This window comes from Leiobunum rupestre, chromosome 6 (assembly GCF_980474605.1).
Source record: "Leiobunum rupestre chromosome 6, qqLeiRupe1.1.hap1, whole genome shotgun sequence".
NCBI classification, from domain to species: domain Eukaryota; kingdom Metazoa; phylum Arthropoda; class Arachnida; order Opiliones; family Sclerosomatidae; genus Leiobunum; species Leiobunum rupestre.
The window spans coordinates 56755881-56777612 of NC_143389.1; the positions used below are offsets into that span (position 1 = coordinate 56755881).

At 35.3% G+C, this 21732-nt stretch overlaps 1 protein-coding gene across 4 annotated transcripts in view; it reads right to left on the bottom strand.

Moving 5' to 3' along the window:
* Window positions 1-2224: 2224 nt before the first annotated feature.
* LOC149942713 (uncharacterized) overlaps window positions 2225-21732 on the bottom strand; it is a 79602-nt gene continuing 60094 nt past the window's right edge. For 2 of the 4 annotated variants that reach the window (XM_090179790.1, XM_090179792.1), the window contains one exon: window positions 2225-4865. In XM_090179790.1, coding sequence (XP_090035916.1) covers window positions 2994-4838 — 1845 coding nt within the window. In that variant the 5' untranslated portion in view covers window positions 4839-4865 and the 3' untranslated portion in view covers window positions 2225-2993. Of the gene's footprint in view, window positions 4866-9803; window positions 10405-21732 lie in introns of those variants that run through there. The other 2 variants (XM_090179791.1, XM_090179789.1) reach the window with 2 other exon arrangements.

Here is a 21732-nt window from a genome sequence, read left to right on the forward strand (position 1 = left end):
AATATACTCTCAGTCTACGTTACGATCTAAACTGAGCTTCTTTGAGAGACCAAACTCTGTCATTATAAATATATTTCGATAATTAACGTGATCAATTCTAATAAGTGATAATGAATTACGTTAAATTTACGATAACGAAGTAAAACCTAATTTGAAATATCACAAAATACTTTGAAAGCTTATCACAGACGCACTAACGCTAAACAAAAATAAGGCGGTAAAATGGAAATAGGATTTACCGTAGCGAGACAATGAAGTCATGTTGTAAATATTTGTACACAGGTGGCGTTAGTCATCCGGCAAGAAACTCACTTGACGCCAAAAGAATTTCAGCTATTTTGAAGTATTTTTTTTTTACCTTCGGAAACAAGTTACTTATCTTGGCTAATAAGATTTTTTTTAAAAGGCGACGTTTGGGAGATAAGCTTTTCTTGAAGTTTGAACCTTTAATCTTCGTCCATCTTTCACCATTAGGTGTATTTATAATTTCCTATTGTAAAAGAAAACGGAATATGCCTCTTAGATTTGAAATACAAGAGCTAGCTACCCACTTATATTTCTGATATTTCGATGATATCTCTCTAGTATTTCAATGATATATAAACATCTCTAATATTTTGATGATATATATCTCATATTTCGATGATATACATCTAATATTTCGATGATATATATCTCATATTTCGATGATATACATCTAATATTTCGATGATATACATCTCATATTTCGATGATATACATCTAATATTTCGATGATATACATCTAATATTTCGATGATATATATCTCATATTTCGATGATATACATCTAATATTTCGATGATATACATCTCATATTTCGATGATATACATCTAATATTTCGATGATATACATCTCGTATTTCGATGATATATATCTCATATTTCGATGATATACATCTAATATTTCGATGATATATATCTCATATTTCGATGATATACATCTCGTATTTCGATGATATATATCTCATATTTCGATGATATACATCTAATATTTCGATGATATACATCTAATATTTCGATGATATATATCTCATATTTCGATGATATACATCTCATATTTCGATGATATACATCTAATATTTCGATGATATACATCTAATATTTCGATGATATACATCTAATATTTCGATGATATACATCTAATATTTCGATGATATACATCTAATATTTCGATGATATACATCTCGTATTTCGATGATATACATCTCGTATTTCAATGATATACATCTCGTATTTCAATGATATACATCTCGTATTTCGATGATATACATCTAATATTTCGATGATATATATCTCGTATTTCGATGATATACATCTAATATTTCGATGATATACATCTCGTATTTCGATGATATACATCTCGTATTTCAATGATATACATCTCGTATTTCAATGATATACATCTCGTATTTCAATGATATACATCTCGTATTTCAATGATATACATCTCGTATTTCAATGATATTTCCAATACATCTGTCGTATAATTATTATAATAATAATCAGCTAGGCTATTACTCAAATTAAATTAAAAATAATTTAACTAAATAATTATTAAATCTAAAAATAATTAAATTTAGTAATATATTAATTTATTAATAATTAAATTAAAAATAATTTAACTAAATAATTATTAAATCTAAAAATAATTAAATTTAGTAATATATTAATTTATTAATAATTAAATAAAAATAATTTAATTTAGTAATTGTTTAATTTATTAATAAATAAATTAAAAAATAATTTAATTTAGTAATAGTCAGGTAGGCTAATACCCTTGGCACCACTTTAGGCCCAAGTCATCGAGCGACTTTTTAATGCCTTTAAACAGGTGACCGACCGGGTTAAGTTGCGTAGGAGGGTGGTGGCAAGCATTTAATGCGACGAGAGCCAACAGCTCCCTACACTTACTATTACCGTTAACCTCGATGAAAGTTCTCCGATATATCTCACATATTTCCAATATCTCGATGATTTATCTAATATTTCCAATAGGTCAAATATTCCCCATATCTCAAATACTTCCGATATTTTTATCAAATATTTTTGGATAATTCCCAATATTTCCAATATTTATCAAATTTACTATATTTATTGTGGATTTCCGGAAATAACCATACTTGTACACCATACTTCTCAAGTAGCTAGCACCTATTAAAAATAGGCTTAGAAATACTGGAGAAGAAAAAAATAAAATACGAAAATAATATGAGAAAAATAGGAACATTCCTTTAATTTTTATTTTCTTGCCACAATTTATCATTGTAAACATTTTCCATCACACTTTTTTGTTTGTGAAAAAGTTTGACAGAAAAAACCCTTAAAAAGGATGAAAAAATTATCATAAATTAACATTTTGTTTATCAAGAAAGAAGACACTGGCGTTTTAATGGAAGTTATACATATTTTTAGGTTATATCAGTCCACTATTTGTGGAAGTGGCTGTAGTTTTTTTTCGTAAGAAGATTATCGGAACACCCGAAGTCCTGGAACGTCTTCGAACTTCGAGGGCCCACGTCACCAGTGACGCGAAACCTACTTAACATAAAAAATGGAATCGAGAAAGGATGTTATAATTCACCCTTTTTTCTTTCTCCGTAGAAACGTTTTATTTGACGAAAATGGAATTATCATTTGAAAAAAATAAAGTTTACTCCTGTTCGTTTTATCACTCGCGGGACGATGATGCGTTATTTTTAATGTGAAAACAAAATCCTTGATAAATAATAAAGTCCTCGCGGAAACAGCTTCTTTATTTGGAAACGCCGGAAGTCGTTCGTCACAAGCGCGTAATACTAGACTTCCGTTTATTTTCATTTTATTAAATAATAAAACAATTCACTTTTTTTTTTTAGTTTTTGGAGGGATGTACGTAGTAGGGAGGTAATTAATAATTTCAATAGGACGCGTTGGTTTGGAGGGGGAGTGGAACAGTACTTTGGCACCATCTAAGGGCGATGGCGTAAATAAAAACTACCCGAAAAATCCGAGTCGACTTAGCACCGAGTTGGTTTTCCTGACAAGCTCGTTTTTGTACTTCCAAATGGTAGTGTCCCTGGTGGTGAAGGCCCTAAAGTCTTTGGAACACAGTTTTTTCAAGGGCCCGACGCAGTCCTTGCGATAATGCTGCATGTGGGCCACGTCGGGCTCCACGCTCCACGTTGTGCAGGTGCCCAAGCAGCTCAGCGGGAAATGGTTGTGCAGCCACACCGCTCGGTCCGTGTTGTGGAAGCATTTGACGTACGAACCGGCCTTGGTGTAGTTGCGCGACCGGTACACGTGTTGCAGCATGTGCAAGTAGCGAGGAATGCCCACTTCGTGAGCTTCGTGCGCCAATTCGTTGCCATCCTGCAAGTCGTCCAGGAAGTAGACGTTGCGGAAGTTGTAGCTGGCGCGGGTGTAGTTGCGAACGGCCATGGCCGACTTGACCACTTCCTCCATCAAGTCGCGCCATCCCAGGTGGCGCTTCGGCATGATCATCTCGTCGATGTCCAAGAGAGCCAAGTACTCGTACCGGTATAGATTACGATACAAACAGTCGTTGTAGGGAATGACTTCGTTCTGCCGTTTGGCCGTTAGTCGAGCCTTCAAGTAGAGATGTCTGAGGCCGGGCAGGTTGGGCTGGGCGCCCGGTAAGGTAATGGGCGTCAAGTGAACCAATTTCTCTTCGTCCCGGTAGTGGCGCAACACTTTGGATATGTTAGGGTGGATTTCTAGCTCGTACAGGAAGACTTTCTCGGCGCCCAGGATGCGAAGCAACTCCAGCCACTCCACCAAACGAACGCTCAAGTCTTCGTGGAGGAAATCGAGCCCTTTGACGCAAACGGCGAAATGTCCTCTTTTGGCGATGTCCACGTCGCCCGGCGGAGAAGACGTCGATTTGTAGAAGGTGTGGTTGTGACTGGACCATGACGTGGCGTCGTCCGGAGGCGGAGGATACAAGGAAGACGAGTTGACCCCGGCGAATGGTTTATCGTAGATGACTCTTAGATTGGTAGTCTGTTTGTCGCACTGTTTCTCGACCAAAGAGACGGCGACGGGGATTCGTCCCGCCGCTTCCTTCTGCGGGATGCGACAAGAGATCAGGAACGGCTGCAGGACTCCGTCCTTGTAGTTCCCCCACTGCTTCACCCAGCCGTAGGTGTAGCTGACTTGGCCCATCAAGGGAGACTTGAGTTTGTGGCCGTCCTTGTCCTGTTGCGGGGTGAACCACAACTGGCAGAAGGTGGGCGGCGGCTTGATCCGGTCCACCATCCCGAGGATGCGCACTTGCGCCGTGGGCCCTCCTCGCCACCGATCGTCGTAATAGGCGCCGTACAAGTAGAACGAAGAGCCGTTCCGGGTCACCATCTTTTGCCAGTAGACGTTGTTGAACTCGATATCGTAGAGACTGGGGAATCGAGCGCACCCAATGACGGTACTCATGGCTTCTTTTTTCTTGGTGTCCATCGACCAGTACTCTTTGGGTATGTTGGTCAAATTGGACAACTGCGCCAACAGTTGCTGCTCGTCAATCTCGGGCGTTCGGTCGACGTGAATGTCCGGCTCGTCGTCGACGCCGTTCATCGGCCTTTGGGCCACCGTCCAGCGAGGGAGGTCGGCCGCCGGAAGTCCATTCTGTTCCGTCACCACCGCTTTCTGCAAGAGTCCTCTTTGGACGTGACCGGACAAGTAGGTGACCGCGGCTTGTTTGTTGGTGACCTGGAGAAGCAGGTAGCAGAGGGCGGTCCAGACCAGAGCCCAATAGAGAATGCGCTTCCCATTGGCCCTGGACGGAATGACCAGCAGACGACGACAACAACCACCAAAAATCGCCATCAATCCTTCGAGATGCTCCCCGAATTTCTATAACGACAAAAACCAATAGCTACCATTATTATTTCAGAAAAAATCAACGGCTACTAAAACTACGAAGATGTAAAAAAAATCGCTTTCGTCGTGGCGGGTGGGTGGGTTGGTGGGCTATTCTCGATGAAATCACCCGCCACGAATAGCGAACCGAATTGGCGCGTTGATGTGCCAAGAAGCAGTTTTCCAAATTTAATCGAGACTTCCAATTTCGTAACTAGTTTTTATACATGACAGGGCGAAGATTTATATTCAAATTAGAGAGGAGCTTTTGGAGAAGATATTTCGGGCGTTAATTTCGATTTCGTATGCGGCGCGTCGCGAAGGTAATACGCTCGAGGGAAGAATCCAGTGACAAACAAGCGGGTATATGATTTGCGAATAAGGAAACGTGATCCGATGTACTATCGTTCGAGCTAATATAGCACGTAAAATGGCCATTTTTTAAATAGTAAAACCGTCAATTATTGGATTTTATACCGAGCCTACGGGCCGCTACCACTGATATGCAAATTTTAATGACGACTCGGAATTTAAACGAAATCTTTGTAAATGTATTTATTTTAACGAGGCGTGTAACGATCTGGTAAAAGACCGCGCTTTGTTGGGAACGCTAATAACGAGGTTTAAAAAACTCATTGTGGTTTACAATAGAAAAACTCTTTCGTTTAAGATTCTCAAATGGGACTCCGTATAAAATTATCGGAGCTCCACGAGATTTTGAGCTGTGCTCTGATATTTAAATAGGGAGCTAACGCTCCGTAGCTTGGGCTGTAGCCGCCATGTTGGGTAGAATTTTTTTTTTGATATACACAAATCGGTGTCGACCTGAGGCCTTAGACACCAGCACACAATAACTGATTAATCAGGGTGAGATAAGTGTAACGGCCACGCCAACGGGAGGATACGTGGGGACAGGGGTGGGGACACCCGTGGCGGAAGTATTCCAACCACCCGTTGGGGGATTGGAGGTCTTACTCACACAACCATCCACAAACTCTGCCTCCCAGACGCTTGGGATTACAGGAGTACGCCACTACTCCCGGCTGTAGAATTTTTTTTCAATAGGAAAAAGCGTGGGTGACGTCGTGTGACGTAGAACTTTTTTTCAAGCGAGGGTTCCACGATAAATTTGAAACGAGGTGACAAAATTGAGAACCACTGTGGTAAGGCCATATTTTAGTTTAACATTGTTTAGTTTTAACAATTTAACTTCAAATTTAATCTATTCCAGCCTAGATAATTCGTAGAATCTCCGAGAAAAATACAGCCTTGACGTAAGCCTACTCGAATTAGCTACAAGGGGAAACCTTTAAAAAAGCGCTCTTCCCAAATACGAGATGTCCAAATAAATATCCCCCCCCCCCCCGCCCCCGCCCGATAAAACTCGGCCAACAGAGGGTCTCAGCTGCCGAATTAAGAAGAAAAATAGCCAAACAAAAAACGAAATTACACTCGCTGCCAAAATAAATCAAGGCCGTACGAAAACGTGTTCGAAAACACGCGCCAATTTTATAAGCCAGTCATAAACGACACCATTACGAAGTTTAACGGGCCCCCTGTCCTTTCCCCCGCGGATTACATCACACCACACGCGGCGCTTCGAAGTTTTTTTCTCCCAATTTCGTTTAGCGTCACGGCCGTTAGAGGGCAGCCTTGCATCAACGTTTCCCTACTTAGCGAAATGACTAACGTTTTTTAAATCCCATAATTCGATAGCTTTACGCTTTCGATATATAAAAATACCGTAAACATAAAATTAGATAAACAAATTTTTGGAAAATGCACAACGGCGTAGGAGGAAAAATTATTAAAAAAAAATGTTTAATTTATTCGAAGCAGGAAGGAAGCGAAAATACTCGTAAGATAGTAAGTGACGTACTCTCTTCTCCTTAGAAAGGTCAACGGCGAAGATTCATTCATGGTGATGTAACTAGTATGCCAGGAGATAAAGAGTCACGATGAATGCTTAAGCCTTCACGGACAGATTATTTTTAAAAATTCCGTCATCTTCGCTTGCCGCTAATAAAATTATTTAACACTTCTTTCGTATCTGGCGGTAATAAAAACACTTTACAAATTTAGGCTTATCTATTTGCCGAGTTGTACGACGATTTTGCAGGGTAATTATTATCTAAATTACTACGAATCAGAGCGTATTTATTTAATTACACGGTAATTTAAGATAAATTGTTGGCGTGTTGGGCTTACACGAGGATCCGACCTCGAAACGTCACGACTCCGCGCAGAGGGGCGAAGGAAGGACTAAAATAATTATTGCGTGTAGCTAAAACAAGTGGATGAGTTTTATATTATTTAAATGAGTCGAATATATGCAAATCAAGAAAGATTCGTGCTTCACTCGCGGGTTACCAATGCCGCAAAGCGAAAAACGCAGCGAGAGTGGAACGAATTCTTTAATTAACCGAACAGAAGAGAAATTACGCGCTTCGGAAACGGGGGCGGATGAAGAAAATATTGTTCTCTTTCGGTAGACCGCGACGCTATCGCCATCTATCCCACGCGACTGGAAACTTACTATTCCAAAAGCGCGATATTCGATTCACGCTTTTCCGGTGAACTGTCATCCGACAGAACGCGTTTTTGAAATTTGAAGTTCTACATTCTATCGGTAAAGACATATGATTTAGTACATTTCACAGATACCATGTTCAGGGTTCGTACAAAATTTCCGGAATTAATTTCCCTGATTTTCTTTGACCAATTTGCCAAATTTTCCCTGACCATTTTTGTAGAATAAATGAATGGTTTGAGGTAAAATCTTACAAAATATGTAATATGTATTTTTAATACATCATTCAAAAATTTATTTTCCAGAATTTTTGAGAACCATTTTAAATTCCTTGACTTTTGGGAACCATTTTTAAATTCCCCGACTTTTGGGAACCATTTTTAAATTCCCCGCTTTTGGGAACCATTTTTAAATTACCCGACTTTTGGGAACCATTTTTAAACCATTTTTAAATTACCCGACTTTTGGGAACCATTTTTAAACCATTTTTAAATTACCCGACTTTTGGGAACCATTTTTCCCGACTTTTAAGAATTATTTTTAAATTCCCCGACTTTTAAGCAATATTTTTAAATTCCCCGACTTTTAAGCAATATTTTTAAATTCCCCGACTTTTAAGCAATATTTTTAAATTCCCCGACTTTTAAGCAATATTTTTAAATTCCCCGACTTTTAAGCAATATTTTTAAATTCCCCGACTTTTAAGCAATATTTTTAAATTCCCCGACTTTTAAGTAATATTTTTAAATTCCCCGACTTTTAAGCAATTATTTTTCAATTCCCCGACGTTTTGGAATTATTTTTAAATTCCCCGACGTTTTGGAATTATTTTTAAATTCCCCGACGTTTTGGAATTATTTTTAAATTCCCCGACGTTTTGGTATTATTTTTAAATTCCCCGACGTTTTGGAATTATTTTTAAATTCCCCGACGTTTTGGAATTATTTTTAAATTCCCCGACGTTTTGGAATTATTTTTAAATTCCCCGACGTTTTGGAATTATTTTTAAATTCCCCGACGTTTTGGAATTATTTTTAAATTCCCCGACGTTTTGGAATTATTTTTAAATTCCCCGACGTTTTGGAATTATTTTTAAATTCCCCGACGTTTTGGAATTATTTTTAAATTCCCCGACGTTTTGGAATTATTTTTAAATTCCCCGACGTTTTGGAATTATTTTTAAATTCCCCGACGTTTTGGAATTATTTTTAAATTCCCCGACGTTTTGGAATTATTTTTAAATTCCCCGACGTTTTGGAATTATTTTTAAATTCCCCGACGTTTTGGAATTATTTTTAAATTCCCCGACGTTTTGGAATTATTTTTAAATTCCCCGACGTTTTGGAATTATTTTTAAATTCCCCGACTTTTCCAGATCGCGTACGAGCCCTGGCGTTTGATCAAGGTACCCATTTATTATTTTGGATATATTGTGGTCTATTTAAGTATCAATAAATAATTTTTTTGGTACAAAAGGTTCACGGAAAAAGGTACTTCAAAATTGTTTTTTAAAGCAGGTGCTATTAAAAATAAAACAGCGAGAAATAGATTGACATCACCTTGAACATAATTGCAATAAATTTACCTAAATTATTCCGCTTTTTTCGCTGATTGAGTGTTTTTTAAACGTACAGTGTAAAAAAAATTAAGGGTCATTATAGAAAATTAAATTTAAAACAGCCGTTTCCGCCTTTTTTTATTTAATACGGACTTCAAAGTTATGACATTTTTCCAATCGCCTGCCGTCATAGAGGTCACCATTACCGGAAAATAAGGGTTAAAATTAAAATAATTACTAATATTTAAATAAGATACGATTGGTAACGTCAAGTGTCCAAAGAGAGACATTTTAGTCATTTAGATTATGACAGAGAGCCCTAGTCACAAGGAGACGACCCGAGGTGTAACACACCGAATTTGGTAGACCCTGTTACTTGAAAAACCCTTAACGGAAATGTCTCCATAGGGAACCGTTTGGCCATGGCTACCAAAAATGTTTTTAACAACACAAAATGGAAATTTTCCCATTGAAAATAACATGGTAATCTGATCAATTTTAAGGGTACCCCCCCCCCCCCTGTAAAAAAAAATAATTTTTAAAATGCTAAAAATCATAAAATATAAATAAAAATAATGAAAAAGTTCGAAATTGATTAAATTTTTTACAGGTGGATAACCCTTAAAATTGGTCAGATTACCATGTTATATTCAATGGGAAAATTTCCATTTAGTTGCATATGGAGACGTTTCCCTTTAAGGTTTTTCAAGATACACGAAGGTCTACCCAACCCCCGAGTTTGGACAAAATCGGTGCGTTACACCTCGGGTCGTCTCCTTGTCAGTGACATTTAAGTCTATGTCCTAAAAAAAATAATAATGGCAAAAAAAGCACGTGCACTCACTGAAATAATACGAAAATGAGTCCTTCGAAAGAGTATATCCAAAAAACAGCGGGAAGATATTGTCCGTCAAGTATCAACGACAAAAACAACAGTACCTAAGCACAGCAGAAAAGTCTACTTCGATAATGAAAATAAGAACTTTGGCTAAGGTTGAAGCACTTTCCATGATGACTTCTCCTTTTTTTATTATTTTCCTCGCTATCCTATCTCCGTAGCTTTCTCTTTTGAGAAGTTACGAAGGATTTCTCCCGATTATATCAAGTCAACAATCTCCATCCAACCACTAGACTTTCTCCTCTCCACTCTCAAAAGCACTCTCTCTGTCTCTCGCGCGCTCTCTCTCCTTTAGGCCGCTAGTCGCGACGCCCTCTAGTGGTGGCGAACAAGAACTAAAAGACGCGAAAAATTTTGCTCGGGCCTCGGCTCTCTTCCGAGCGCCAGTTTCCATAATCAACGTACCGAGAGATGTTTGGGGGGATTAAGCTTTTTACCATAATTTTCCAGGCAACATGTTTCATACCTCGGTCACATACGCCCCTTAAAATACGACAGCCTAAAGTATTTACGACAGCCTAAAGTATTTTTTATATTTTAGCAGACTTACGTTAAGCAAACACAACTTTTTATATTCGTATACGAAAAAAGCTAGCTTCGTCCTAGGTCTAACCTTGCAAGCTCAACCCTAAGGGGTCATATTAATCAAGTTAACGTCTCAGATTTTTCTTATAATAAATTAAATTAATGATAACAAAAGGAAAAAGTCCGTCATTTTTCGTTTATCAAAATTGATGATGGTCACTACTTACCCTACAGGGAGTATAGCAGTGAACGGGGTGTGGAGTTCGATGTCGACAGTGCCTGTAGCCCCGCCCCAAAAAGAGAGAGGGTTCAAACTCCCTTGGCGCCATCTCCACGCGGTGTAGACAAGTATATTTATATTATGCTTTAGTTATCCATATCGCGTAGTGGTGGCGCCAAGGGCGTTTGAACCGCTCTTTTGTAAGATCAATTCTTTCGTTTAAAATAATCGTAACTGGTTTTCGAGTGATTTGATGAAACTTGAAAAATATATTTTTTAAGGAGGAAGGTTGGGGAGAGCGTATAACACCAAACAGTTAATAATTTTTAAAATTTACGAATTCCCTTAATTGTTTACATCTGTTTTTTGAGGGTGAAAATGTTAAAATCGTGTAGAAAATTAGCGAAAACTAGTAAAAAACGTGACACCGATATTATTAAACAAAAGCTTTGCATTTAAAACTGGGATTTAGTTGAATCTGCCGAGCGAGACTCGGTGAGTTCTTGGATGCCGTAAAATATAAAACAAATCGTGTAAAAATTTGCATATGGATCTACTCTTTTCCAAGAATATCTCCTGATTGTGGAACAAAAACAAAGAATTTCATAAACAATTGACTGAAACGGTGGCAATTATGACTTAAGGGATATAATTGTATCCACAATTTTCCAAGATGGCGTCTGATTTAAACCAAAATCCTTTTGTCTCATTAGCTAGGTGTTACCAATAAACACAGAAAATATCACCGAAATGGGGTAAAAACTACGGTAGATATAGCTTAATGAATATAACATTTATACACCATTTTCCAAGATGGCGAACCAGCAGTTATCGTCTCATTTGCTAGGTGTGACCAATCAATACAGAAAATATCACCAAAATGGGGTAAAGACTACGGTAGCTATAGTTTAAGGGATATTACATTTATCCGCCATTTTCCAAGATGGCGAACCAGCAGTTATCATCTCATTTGCTAGGTGTGACCAATCAATACAGAAAATATCACCGAAATGGGGTAAAGACTACGGTAGCTATAGTTTAAGGGATATTACATTTATCCGCCATTTTCCAAGATGGCGAACCAGCAGTTATCGGGTCCGGAATTAACAGTCAGTTTGATTTTCCAGCTAGTTTTAGAGTAGTTTTATGGCCATAAAGTACATTTTATGTAACGTACGGCTACGAATATTCCACCCTCCGCTAAATAAAGTTTGGACAAACCCTTCCAAAAAATTCGCATTCGAAAGTCTAAAGACCCCGAATCTGGGAGGATGTATAAGTGGGGATGAGTGAGAAAAAAAATGACATAGATACAATAGCCTAACTTGATAGCGAGGTTAAAGGCAGGAAGAATGTTCAACCATTGTCGTAGACATTATATCATCTTTAACTTATAGCCGTACTTTCAAATGGCTTGAAACGTCTAAGTAGGGGAATAATGGAGGGTTTGAGATTCTCTGAGAAACGATGCGTGCTAGACAGTTTTTTTTTCAGGTGATTATGAAATTTTTCGGCCAGATGGTAAAAATATTATTCTAACCCCAAAAGCACGCAGGCACCAAGCGGTACCTAAAGAAGTTATGGCACTTTCACTAAATTCGAAGTTTTAAATATTTTTTTATCGTGGAAAGATCGTTTCAAATAAAATGTCAAAAGAAAATTAGTAATTCAAAAATAAAATACACAGAACCATCGATTTTTTAAACATATTATACTGTTAAATATTTTTTTTCTTTTTGGGAGGGACAGCTCAATTTATATAGAAATACTTTCTAAAAAACCTCGGAAATTTCGTAGAAATTTGTATAATTTATTTTTCAAGATAAATCGTGCCCTTTTTATTACGAAGAAAGGGAATATTTAGTTTATTACCAAGTACAGATTTTGCAACCTGAAGTCAGTCTCTAAATATTGCATTATTTCTTTAGATAAAAAAGCGGGGTCTTCCTAATAAGTTTCCGAAACTGGTTAGATGTATTTCGAAAATAATAAATATAAATTAAAAAACTTTAATTAACACGCTAATTAACAAGATACGTTTTTACAGAAAAAATCTAAATAATTTCCAAGGTTGATACGCGCTATCAGAAGTATATAACTTATGGATAAGTATACCGCTAATGTTATTCGATTGAAAAAGGTACTTTCTGCTTGGAATCATATTAGGTAATGTTTAATTTGTATGGCCTAGATGGATACTTCTATCGTCAGAGAATATATTATGTACTTCTGTCGTTATTTATCTTTTATTATTTTGAAATAGGCAGTGCTCAATTGAAAGTGAAAGAATTTTAATGTTTCCAATGATGAGGGCACTCGTCTAGGGGTGATGGTAATCGAACCTCGCAATTCGCGTAAAGGCGGTACGAGGGTGGCAATCTGTATGTGAAATACGACTGATCGGGAACTAGGTGAGGCGGGGGTAGAACCTTATAAGAAGTCAATCGCATTTTTATGCTAAATTAACACGGCCATCCCAACAAATTGGCGGAGCTTCAATAGACGAATTTCTTTCGCAATAAACACGTACAGAGTAACAGAGAACGCCGAAGGCTACGCGTCTAAATTCAGTTTTCTTTATATTTTGTATTTACAATGAAAAACAAAATCATCAATATTAATAGTCTTCAAAATATTTTCAAACGATTTAACTTAATTTAAAATAAAATTGTTCACATTAAATTTTGTTTAAAAAATGGCTCACGTTAAATATAATTTAAAAAATGGCTCACATTAAATTTAATTTAAAAAATTGCTCACATTAAATTTAATTCTAAATAGGTTGACCATATTAAATTTAATTTTAAATAGGTTGACCATATTAAATTTTATTTTAAATAGGTTGACCATATTAAATTTTATTTTAAATAAAATTGCTCACATTATATTTAATTTTAAATAAAATTGCTCACATTATATTTAATTTTAAATAAAATTTCTCACATTATATTTAATTTTAAATAAAATTGCTCACATTATATTTAATTTTAAATAAGTTGGCCACAATAAATTTCTCTTTTAATACAGGGTTGCCACAATTGGTTCAATTTCGAATACTTTTTTTACCATTTCTAGTGTAGAAAATATAGATTATTTATAAGATTTAAGTGTATGATTTAAGATAAGTTAAAATTAAAATTTAGTATAAATAAAATTAAGTGTAACCAAAAAAATATATAAAAGGATAAAATGTAAACCAAATTTCGGACGGAATTCCCACTCTGTATTGTATATATTTCTTGTTATTTTTGTGTAAAAACCCCACTCCTCGAGATTCGAGGAAACTAATGAATGTATTGTGTAGAAGGGAAGCTTCGGAAAACACAGCGGGAGTAAAGAGTCGTGGTGCCACTTCGACGCTGCTGCCTTTCAAGGTACTTCGAAACGACGGTTGGGATTATGGGTCACCTGACCACTAATTCCCTCCCGTTCAAATTTTTGCGTATAAAGGCTAGATTTCTAGCGAAATAAATGAGATAGCTTGCAAAACTTGTAGAGGACACACAAAAAGTCCCAACCTTAAAATAGGGCTGAAAGAAACCAGCCATCGTATTTTTCTTGAAATAAAGTAATATCATTTTTTAATATAGAAAATCGTAATCATTTTAGTATAGTACGAAAGCGTAGCGTAATTATAGTATGGTGTGTGAGAGCTTTAGAGTTCCCAATAAACTTTAAAACTATATAGTCAGTCTATAGCGAGCTAGAAAGAAAAGCTCTCCGCGGTCTGGTAGGATCCCGCTAATTAAAATTCTACATCTAGATATTTTCCGACTTTTAAATTTTAATTTTTTAAAATAATTTTTCCATCTAAAATGAAATTTACAGACTTTTCCCCCAACATTTTAAGCATATTTTTAAATTTCAACACTTTCCCGTGACCTAAAACAACCCTAGCTGTATTTAATTTTTAATACGGAATCTCATTATAGGTATTAAATTAAATTAAATCTGAACCCATCTTAGTTGTTTTTTAAATAGTTATTTAACTATCTAATTTTCGATTCTATAACCGTTTTAACAGTAAACCTAAATTATGACATCGCTGAGATCCATACTCTTATTAAAAAAACACCTTGAAAGTAGTGAGAGAGACGTGTCAATTTCCGACGAAGTTTTTTCCCAATCTTCAAATTTTATTGGAATTACTAATGCTGCTATAAAAATGCGCCCCCCTCCCCTGTTCCTTCGAATTCTCATTATTATTATTATTAATACATTAGCGGGGAAGAAACGAGTCAAGGTAATACGCTATCGTCCGCCAAAAAATAAAACCAAGAACTTACTTAGGCTACTGAGAACGTACGACTCCACCAGCTTATTATTATTTCCCAATATTTTTCTTGGCACAATCATTTAGAATCTACGAAACTTTTTTTACACTATTTAATGCATTTAATCCATCACAATTTACTGTCAGCCTTTATTATAGTTGTACGAATTAAATTAAGTTAATAAAACTTTTCCGTAACTAATAAATACACGTTTTCTCGAAAGATGAGAATTTGTTTTTCAAAATATAATACAAATTTTATTTGGTGTATGTGGCAGCGTGACCTTCACAAATAACAGTTGTACAAAATTAAAAGAAGACACAGGTATTATATAATATGCACAGCACACAGTAGAGTACAAATATGTTTTTTTAAACCGATAGTAGATGGCACTTGTTATTATTATTATTATTATTATTCACAAAATCAAATCTGTAGCTCTGACTTGTATAAAGAGAAAACTATGATTAAATAATTAAATTTGTAATCTTGATTATTAGGGCAAACTGTAAGCAAGTGATCTGTCCATCGAATTTCACCTCAATATTTTAATACGACGATAAGTTTAAAATTAAAAATATTTATACATTTTTTAAAGGAGGAATCACAAATAAAATTTAATCAAATCAATTAAAAATTATTTTATCCCGTTAAATTTAAAATATTTAATATTTATTAAAAATATTTACCACCTAAAATTAATTTAAAATATTTAATATTTATTAAAAATATTTACCACCTAAAATTAATTTCAAATATTTAATATTTATTAAAAATATTTACCACCTAAAATTAATTTCAAATATTTAATATTTATTAAAAATATTTACCACCTAAAATTAATTTAAAATATTTAATATTTATTAAAAATATTTACCACCTAAAATTAATTTCAAATATTTAATATTTATTAAAAATATTTACCACCTAAAATTAATTTCAAATATTTAATATTTATTAAAAATATTTACCACCTAAAATTAATTTCAAATATTTAATATTTATTAAAAATATTTACCGCCTAAAATTAATTTCCCTGACCTTTTTACCAGTTCTAAAAATTTCCTGACTTTTGCCTGATTGCCCTGACCTGTGGCAACCCCGTTTTAAATAATTAATTTTTTTTAAATTTTCAAGGAATATTGAAAAATTAATGATAGTACAATCACTGAGGTAGATTTAAAAAATAACCTCAATTGTTAAATTTTAAACCTTTGTAATATATCATCCGAAATTATTCCAAATTTCATTATATCTTATATATATATTATATTGAATTGATTTATGATTTTACTTAACCGGTATTTCGTTTCAAGTTCGCGAAAAGGTCGCTAGATGACAGCAGAGGCCCATCTTTATCCCGCTAATATTTCCTCAAATGTATTTTTAATTAATTGCTAGCTCTCTATTTCAACTCGGCGAAATCTGAAAAGAGTCTTTCTAAAAACAATCCCAAGAAGAAAATCGACCCGTTGGAACACATTCTCGCGACAAAAAAATAATTAACTCTCCATTTTTCTTTCAACCGGTACGAGCCCGTAAATTATACCCGAGAGTAAAACGGAGAACCTTTTTCGTTTTTCAGAATGACGTATTTTAAATTGCTTCGAAATCATTGGATGCCTCCCGTAAGGACACGATTTCCCGAAACAAAATCTTAATTTACTCTTCAACTTCGACCAGGATGAGTGAGGAGGCAACCCCCTAATCTGGAAAAAAAATCCCGCTCGTTTAAATGCTAATTAGATATTTCAACGTTTTGACTTCCCCCTCAAGGGAAAGGTAAGCACTAACTCTTTCCGAGTCTAGACAATTACTTAAGATTGAAGATATATTTTACAGCCTTACAAGTAAAAAATAGATTGAGAATGACTCATGTTTTCAGGTACCTGTCCACTTCGAAGTTTAATAGTAAAAATTATTTATTTATTTCTATTTAGAGAAAATGACTATGTTGAAACGATTTTTAGAGTTGCTACAAAGTACCAATGCTTCTCATTGATTGATTTAAATCGTGATTAAAATCAAGCGATTCTTTTAAAAAATCGTTGATTTAAATCACACAATGTAATTCAATAGGCCTTTCCATAAATTCGCTACGACTGCCCAGCTTGTTCTTGAAATTGCGCAGTCAAACCTATGGACGAATTCATTAGCTCTCTTTAGTGGGAGAGATTGGGAAGCATTGTAGAAGTTAGAAAAAAAAAACAGTAAACAAGAAGGCCACGTTATATTTATAGAAAGGCCTATTGGAGAATAAAAAACTTTCTTAAAAAATTAAAATACATCTTAACAAACTACTAAAATATTAAATAGTAATTAAATTTAATTAACATTTAATTTAATTCAAGGTTAGCTAACTGATAAAAGTAAAATATCCGTTAATTATACAATGAAAGAGCTATAAATTGTATTCAACAAAATAAAAAAAATCGATTGATTTGATTTTTACTAAAAAAATCAAAGTGGCAACACTGAAGAGTAGGCCACTTTCGAAACGAAATTATTGAAATTGGCCTTGATAGTAAAGCTTGTTCGTTCAATATAAGTGCTACGTTAAACTAATCAAGTTTTATTTTAAAAATGTCGTAACTTAGGCTATATTAAGGTTGGAGTTACGACTTTTTTTAAACTAAAGTAACGGTATTTGAAATCATTTAACATTATTAGTTAACTTCCACCTAGCGTTCAACGCGAAAAGCTAACTTAGCAGCGGGATTTTCGCTTTGCGTTTAAAATGTAAAATCGTCTGCTTCTAAGATGCAAATCCAACAGCCAACGAACATCTCGAGTTACTCGCAGCGGCGGGCCCGGGATATTATTTTTTATCCAAAAATTCTTATACTTAAAACTTAAGCAAGCAAATGTACAATTCTAAATCTTTATGCATTGATAATAAAATTTAAGTTTTTTTTTAAGAAAAATCTCTGTGTTGGCACTTTTTGATTTTTTTAATAAAAATCAAATCAATCGATTCCTGTATAATTAATGGATATTTTTTATCAGTTAGCTAATCTTGAATTAAATTAAATTTTAATTAAATTAATTACTATTTAATATTTTAGTTTGCTCAGATTTTCTATGTATTTTAAGTTTTTAAGAACCTATTTTTTGCCTTTTTTATTTCGCCATTGAAATACATTGTGATTTAAATCAATGATTTAAAAAAATCAGTTGATCTAACACAGTAAACCCTGGTACATAGCTAGATCATTAAGCTTATCTTGGCTACATACATTACGAAGGTATTTTAGGCTTCTAGCGTAACTTAAGATAGTTCGGTAAAACAGGGTACACGACGCGGCTATTTTCTGTTTGGACGAATCTATCGAAATCAATGTTATGCTAATTTCATTTTAATGTTACTTCCATCTTCTATACCAAAGTAACTTCAGTAAAAAGACTGAATTCGGACCAACATAAGAAATTTTTCCCAGATTGCTATTTATAATTTATCCTCAATTTTATTTATAAGGGGGCTCTTGCCCGTATGTTTTTCCCTGTGGAGGCACGAGCCCCAGAACCCCCACGGGATAGCCGCCAGTGTATATAATTTGTTTAGAATCAGAATCTACGGTAAAATAAACGCGGTGATAGAAATTCTTCGTCGCGACCTTCAGGCGAAAGCGTTTTGGTTGGCGAGGTTAGTGGCCTTAACCGCGCGCAGGGGGAGCCACAGCCACCAACAAGCGCCACTAGCCATCATATATATATCTCTCTCTCGCCTTTATTGTACCAACAAGAAGTGGCGAGGCGCCATACCTTTTTTATAACATTACTTATCGGGCGGTAAAAACCTGTTCCATCAGACATAATCCCTCAACTGTTTCGACCCCCCTCCCCGCCTTTATTGATACCGACCAGAACGGGGGATTAGACCCAGTCATTCCCGATTCCTATCCCTCCCCCCACCGAGATTAAGAGAGAAAATATAATCCATAATGAAATAGTTCTGAAATGGGGAAAAAAGGCGTAGCAAAAGCATGGAGTAAAAGTGAGGAGTTGTAACACTATTTTCAAAGCGAGGAATGGGCGTTGACAACGAAGGGAGTAGACACGTCGGGCGCGTCAAAATTCTAAGAATTCTTGCCTTGAAAGTAAGAATGGTAAGTTAATTTGCGATGAAATATTTACTTTCAAATTATAAATAGAATGTTTTCTTCCTTCATATATTATCGTGAAATCGTGTAAAAGTAATATTTTTTGTCAAAGGCTTAGTTTACAACGTTCGTGGCATTGTCGTAAGCCGCCATCTTTAGAAGAATCTTTTTGCATTTGACGCTTTTTAGCGAGTTTTCACGGGGAGAAAAATTCGAAGAACTCTTAGAATTTTGACGCGCTTATGGTCTGCGTGATGACGTCACAGAGAGCGTAAAGAGGAACATCCGTGATTTGAACTCCCACTTCACGAGAGGTACGACGGGATTTCAGAAATTGAAATTACAAGCACGACTCCAGCTTTTAGAAACGTTTTGTCAAGCTAATTAATAGTTCTGGAAATTTTCTTACAGCGCGACTCCTTAACGTTTTTCTCCATGACTAAAAAATCGTGCACATCCTAAAACTACGATTGTTAAATAATAGCAGATGACAATTCTTTGGGTAAAACCACCGTAGATAGGAGATTCTTGGAAAAATTAAATGAATTTTTTCCCCAACCTTATCGTTTGTATTACAAGATAAACTCAGATCATCGTTATAACCGATTATCTCTCGAGCTTACGTAAAAAAAATAACCGAAAATTACTTATTCTCACGTAAGAAGACAGTAGACGGACCACCCGGAACGCACGCGAGAAACGAGGTTGTTTTTTGTAGAAAACGAGGTGGGGTTTGAACCCTGCTAAAAAATAATCAACTGGAATCTTGGGGAAAATGCGAGGTCAAAAAACGGACAGACATTTCTCAACGATCAGTAAGCGGGATTACATCAATTCCGAAGAATTATTGCCCGACATTACGAGAGACATCTAGTATAGAAAACTCGAACTAAAAAAAGTACAATCTGACACGAAGGAGGGGGGGGGGGGGTCTCAACTCGATTAGACTTAACTTAAAGGTTACGTGTCGAAAGAACTCGACTGGAAGAAGATTAAGGATCATCTTCGGATTACACGTGAAGAAAACGCAACGCGAGGAAGTGATCAGCAGGACAGCGCCAGAGAGGCAAACGCGAAAAGAAAGTATGGATCGATTATCGATAAAAAGGAAACACAAATGATGAAATATCGTGATCGGAAAACATTCCCTTTAAAAAATAAGTATGCGCTCTTCCCTGAGGGGCACAGTCCTACTTGAACTAAAAATAAAAAGGCTATACAGAATGATGCGCAGATCATAAGATTCGTCACTCGCCTGAGTATTATTACTAAAATTTATAAGCCTAAAATATTTTTTCAAAACATAACCATCTTCGAAAATTTAGCAAAAATATTCATTGTCTGAAGTTTTACTAAAACATATTTATTTTAATTAAAACATAACCACAATTGGAAATTTCCCAAATATTTCCAAATCTCGAAAATTTTGAAAAACAAATACCAGTCTCGATTTGTTTTCGAAACATTTACCAGTATCGAAAACTTTACAAAATAATTACCACTTGCGAAACAATTATAAGTATCGTAAATTTTACAAAACAATTACCAGTATCGTAAATTTTACGAAACAATTACCAGTATCGTAAATTTTACAAAACAATAACCAGTATCGAAAACTTTACGGAAAAATTACCAGTATCGAAAATTTTACGAAACAATTACCAGTCCCAAAATTTTTGCTAAAACAGAATTCAACTTTTGAAAAATTCGCTAAAACAGAATCCAACTTTTGAAAAATTCGCTATAACATAATTCAACATCGAAAATTTCGCAAAAACAATTAGCAGGACTCGGAATTTGGGAATATCATCAAAGTTTGTGTCCAGCCCCCTGCGTAGAAATAAGACATTGAAATAACGAGCGAAATCCGGTTCCTGGCTATGCAATTGAGAGAATTCCCGAGTCTCGGTTTTCCGGAAACCGCGAAGCGAGAGGCGCCTCGACCATTTTCCACAGACATATTTTCATCAAATCATTTTCTTACGGTAATGAGAGAGAATGAATCTGCCTCTTTGGCCGTCGTGATCGTAATGATCGGACGCGCCGCTGCACGGCGACACTTAACGACTTCGGCCCCCGAGAGGCCAAAACGGGAGTTTGCGACCCACGTAATGACCGAAAATTCGAGCTGGACGATGGAAGATTTCTCGTTAACCACGTCCCTCCTTTTCTAAATAAACATTTCACCCCTGTTCGCGGAATTTTCCACGAAATTGAAAATGCTTGGCGTGAATTAAAAAGGAATTAAATATACAGGGAATTGAAATTGAAACGAAATTATTTTAAGCCGAAAGTTTATTGGTTGAAAGTTGAAACAAACTTATTCATAGACCGTGTATTTATAAATTTCAATGTTTCGGACCAATGAAAATGGAATGAAATATACTTGGAATTGAAATTGAAATAAAAATAATATTCATAAACTTCGATTTTTTTTAAACTTATTTAAATCTTAGTTATACTCAAAAACCAAAGATTTATGGGCCTAGTAATTAAAACAAGATTTTAGGACAGGTTTTTAGTCAAGGTTTTTTGGAGGTACGATTTTTAAATATATAAATAAAAAATTAAAAATTTTTATTTTTGACTTTCATTTGGGGTCACATTTAAAACTTTATTTCGATAAAATAATGCTTAAAAAAAGCTCAAAAACGGTTCGATTATTAATTAAAGAACGCTTTCGATTGTTTCGCTGGAGCCCAGGTTAAAGAACTCCATTTATATAGAAAAACCATGGCTCATAAACAGCAAATTTT